This window comes from Mus pahari, chromosome 16 (genome assembly GCF_900095145.1).
Source record: "Mus pahari chromosome 16, PAHARI_EIJ_v1.1, whole genome shotgun sequence".
Taxonomy (NCBI): domain Eukaryota; kingdom Metazoa; phylum Chordata; class Mammalia; order Rodentia; family Muridae; genus Mus; species Mus pahari.
The window spans coordinates 46,333,841-46,338,499 of record NC_034605.1 but is presented as its reverse complement, the minus strand read 5'-3'; the positions used below and the strand labels follow the sequence as shown (position 1 = coordinate 46,338,499).

The following is a 4,659-nucleotide window of genomic DNA, read 5'->3' as shown; positions in this document are numbered from 1 at the left end:
AAAAAAAAAAAAAAAAGAAAAAAAGAAATGCAAGGCCACATGGGTTGTGCGGCAGGGCCCCAAAGTCACCCATGTGGGTATCTTAGTTGTTTATATTTTTTGATGGTTTCAGTGAAGAACACTTTTTCATCGAGCATATAATGTATTTTGTTTTAGATGTCCTCTGCTCATATTTAAATTGAGGTTTTAAAATACTCATTACATATTTATGCTTCTATACTTGCATTGCAAAGGCAATGCAGTCTTTAGTGTACAATCACTAGATACTTAAGGAAATATGTTGTCTTACAGCCAAATTTGTATCCTACTGTGGGGCTTCAGACACCGGGAGAAGTGGTTGATGCCAACTTTGGGCAACATCCTTTTGTGTTTGATATAGAAGACTACATGCGAGAATGGAGAACCAAAATACAAGCCCAGATAGACCGCTTTCCTATCGGGGACCGAGAAGGAGAATGGCAGACCATGATCCAAAAGTAAGAGCAAGGAATTTTGAATGTACAGATTCAAACACTGAATGTTTATAGGCAAACTATTCTTTTTGTCTTCAAAGATGTATCTCCAGAAGTCTAGTTTAAATCCTAATCATTTGTGTGTACTAGTGATTATATTTTAATCTCAAAAAGTAATTCACCAGTTGGAGTAAAATAGCGTTGACTTAAGCACCCCCAGAACTGTGGCTGATTTAACTGGATGGAGGTAGTAAAAGGGACACTTGATCATAAAAGTAGCGTAATTCAGTTTTTTACCCTTAGTAAGATGACTCAGTGAAGTCTGCAGGTTATGCAGTCAAACTTCTAAAAATGTTGACAAAAAAGTGATGTTTAGAGGGTGACCTAGATGGTATGTTATTGTGGGTTCTGGGATTTCGGAACGTGACCTTGAGCATCTCCGTCAGCAGTAGTTTAGATACATATGGAGGAGAGAATGGATGTCTGATGCTTCTTCTCAGTGCGGGCAAGTATGAGGGTCCAGCCAGAGTGGGCACACAGGACTGTCCAGGACTGAGGAGTGTGGGTTGCTCTCTGTAAGAGTGTTAGCAGGGTGACTCTAATGATTGGAGTGAACCCCTTCTTTACTTTATATTTAGCATTTCATTTCAGGGAATGTTCCTATCCAGAAATCTACCCATAGGACTCTACCCAAAAGACTTCAAAAATTAAATTAAAATTTAAAAACTTGGGTAGGGAAGCTAGCGCCACCAAGATGGCAGAAAGATGGCTTGCTTTCAAGTTTTTTCTCCCAAGTTCTGTTTCTGGGAGCAACATACTGGAAGGAGAAACAGACCCCTACAGGTCCTCTGACCTCCACGTGTGTGCTATCGTGTGTGTATGCATACTCACAATAAACAAATTAGTAAATGTAATCTTAGAAATAAAAAAGCCTTAGTAACTATTTTTAATGCTATTTCTTATATAAAGTTACCATTAGACACTTAGGATAAGGTAAAGGGGATGAAGACCAAGGAGCAATGCCTGTGGAGTCAGCCCAAGTGCAGCATAAATACTTTGAGTTCATTAATAATAATGGAGGATGGCCAGCAGCAGAGAAGAAAGTAAGTGTTAAAGTCTGTTAGGCAGAAGAGCTTTGTAGTGGCTTTAAATGTTTTATTTCATAGAATTTTATAAGGAGCAGCAGGAAAATTGAATTCCTGTGACACTCAACTTTAGACTATACGTCTGTCAAAAGTCTAGCGGTAGTGCCTAGATAACACTAGCATTAAGTGACAGTTGTTAAAGACTGATGAAGGTTGCATATATACAAAAGTTAAATACCATTAAATTAAACCATTCTGATTGTATAATCTAGGCTAGTAAAATAGCCAACATCTTCAAATATATCATCAGTATGCCATGGTTGTGAAAGTATACTTATAATTGCTTTAAAGGTTCTTTGATTTAAAATTTTTTCTTTTATTCTTTTTGTTGGATATTTTCTTTATTTACATTACAAATGTTATCCCCTTACCTGGTCCCCCCCCCCAAAAAAAAACCCATCCCATCCTCCCTCCCCTTGCTTCTATGGGGGTGTTCCTCCACCCACCTACCCACTTCCACCTCCCTGCCCTCAATTCCCCTACACTGGGGCATCTGTTGAGCCTTCATTGGACCAAGGACCTCTCCTCCCATTGATGCATGACAAGGTCGTCCTCTGCTACACATGCAGCTGGAGCCATGTGTGCTCCTTGGTTGATGGCTTAGTCCCTGGGAGCTCTTGGGGGATGATATAAAATATTAAGAAAGCCTTTTTGTTTATTGTTTAGGAAAGAGAGTGGTTGGAGGTGACAGGTTTTTATTAATATGTTGGATTACCAGTTTTGCTAACTGTATTTTAACCGGCTAGAGGCTTTTAAAAGGAAGTTTGTTGTCTTAGAAATGTATCACTGTCTTTAAATCTTGCACAATTAATTTTCTGTCCAAAACTATCAAATTGATGCAAGACTGATTCCACATTGTTTAATTGTTCCTTGTGGACTCTTGTGAGCAGTTCTCTCTCTGGGCTAACATTAGAGCCTCTTCTCACACTTGTGAGATCTCCTCTCATCTGCTGGATGAGCACAGAATGCCATTGGAACTGCAGAACACCAAGTACTAATCAGTTATCTCAAAGCTGGATATTTTATTCTGAACTAACATCTTTTTGGGGATGTCTGTAATTAAGGTGAGACAGAAATTTTGGTTAGTAAGATTGAATAATAGGAACATGGATAAAGAACCACGGTAATAGGACCCAAGAGTTAAATGCAAAAAAGACGATTTTAATGCCTTTCGTCTTATCTTAAATTATGTTTTCGACTATTCATAACTAGAACAAAATGTTACTCTCAAGTTATTTTAAAATTGAAGATTGAAGAGCCTGGCTTCAAGGAAATAGATTGATTTTTGTAATACCAAGTTGTACTTTGTTAACAAAAATTGTAGTCTGAAGCATGTATTCTCCTGACTAAAAGATGTGTTTCTTCTTTTTGTTTTAAGAATGGTTTCATCTTATTTAGTCCACCATGGGTACTGTGCCACAGCAGAGGCCTTTGCCAGATCTACAGACCAGACTGTTCTAGAAGAATTAGCTTCCATTAAGAATAGACAAAGTAAGAATACTGTGGTACACAGCAAATACTTGTTTTTAAATCATACATTTGGTTGCTTTGACTTTTAGAAAACTTAATTTTTATTAAAAATTTCCCCAATATATTGTTTTAAAGCGGATGCCTTCAATTTGCACTGACTCTTTGAGTTGTTTGTTTTTGTTTGTGGCAGGGTGGAAGCTCTTGTGTTTGAGGCAGGGTCTTGTAGCCCAGGCTTGACCTCGAGCTTTTCATCCTCATGTCACACGACAGTTTTGAAATTTTGTTTTAAAAATTCACACTGGAGTTTTAAATGTAGAAATACCTTTTAGAACTTTAAAAAGAAATGGTTTTATTGTGTTTCCATTAAAAACATCACCCTGCTTTCTTGTGGGTTGGGATGGAGGTTGTGGCTGAGCCTGCTGCTCTTCGTCGGGGTCAGCACCTGGTAGGTGGAGGATGGGGTAGGAGAGCCACCTTAGGCTTTCAGGGATGCAAAGTCTCCTTTTGTTGGTTTGCTACCTCTTGATGAGGTCGTGGAGATAGTACGTGAAAATAAGTTTTTTCTTTGAAAGAAATTTAAATATCTTCCAATTTGCTGCCTAAATTTAAGGCAGTGTTTATTGTAAGTATGTTACTGCTTAGGGCCTTGTGGCTGGTACTGTTTTCATCAGGGCAAGGCAGACTGACAGCTGACATAAGTCAGACATTCTAAAGTCAGTACTGCTGCCCATGAGTGTAGATCCCACCTGGTGGGCAGGGTGGAAAAATGGAACAGCAAACAGAAACAGTAGGCTGGGTGGACGAATCTTGTCCTAGGTAAGATGACTAGGGTAAGCCAGGCGCTGGTGCCGTGCTCACCGCATGCTGCTTCCCCTGCTGCCCTAGTGCCCTCCTTCAGCAGGGGAGGTGACTCACTCAGGGTTAGTCTAGCTAAGCTCCAGCCCATGCAAGGGCTGTCGCTCCAGGCCTGTGTCTGAAGATCTAGTAAGAGTTTAAGTCTTGTTTTAAGTGTAGTCTTCTAAATCTTGCTGTTTGAAAATATAATACTGAACAGTGCATGTTTTCCCTATAATATTTACATAATTTTATTTATGACATTTTAAAGTAGTCTCTGAAGTAACTGTTTTCTATATTTTTTCTTGGATTTTCTAATCTAAACTTAAAACTAGTAGACAAAGAGTTTGACAGTAATTATTTAGAGGTTTTCACTGTTACTTTCTGGAGCAATTTAAGGTTGTCTCTGCTTTTGTAGAGTTTAATATTTGTGTTTTTATTTCTGAATAGGAATTCAGAAGTTGGTGTTAGCAGGACGAATGGGAGAAGCCATTGAAACAACACAACAGTTATACCCAAGTTTACTTGAAAGAAATCCCAATCTCCTTTTCACATTAAAGTAAGTTTTAGTAAATGTTATTTTTATTTATTTATTTATTTTATCATTATTATTTTCTTTATTTACATTTCAAATGCTATCCCAAAAGTTCCCTATACCCTCCCGCCCCTGCTCCCCTACCCACCCACTCCCACTACTTGGCCCAGGCCTTCCCTTGTGCTGGGTCATATAAAGTTTGCAAGACCAAGAGGCTTCTATT

The 4,659-nt window shown here is 38.6% G+C and overlaps 1 protein-coding gene across 1 annotated transcript in view; it reads left to right on the top strand.

The window, feature by feature from the left end:
- The window catches only part of Ranbp9 (RAN binding protein 9), a 74,557-nt gene that overhangs the window by 49,966 nt on the left and 19,932 nt on the right, over positions 1-4,659 (top strand). Inside the window, exons 7-9 of the mRNA XM_021215456.2 lie at positions 292-476; positions 2,976-3,088; positions 4,352-4,460. Of these exons, the coding sequence (XP_021071115.1) occupies positions 292-476; positions 2,976-3,088; positions 4,352-4,460 (407 nt within the window). The remainder of the gene's footprint in view (positions 1-291; positions 477-2,975; positions 3,089-4,351; positions 4,461-4,659) is intronic.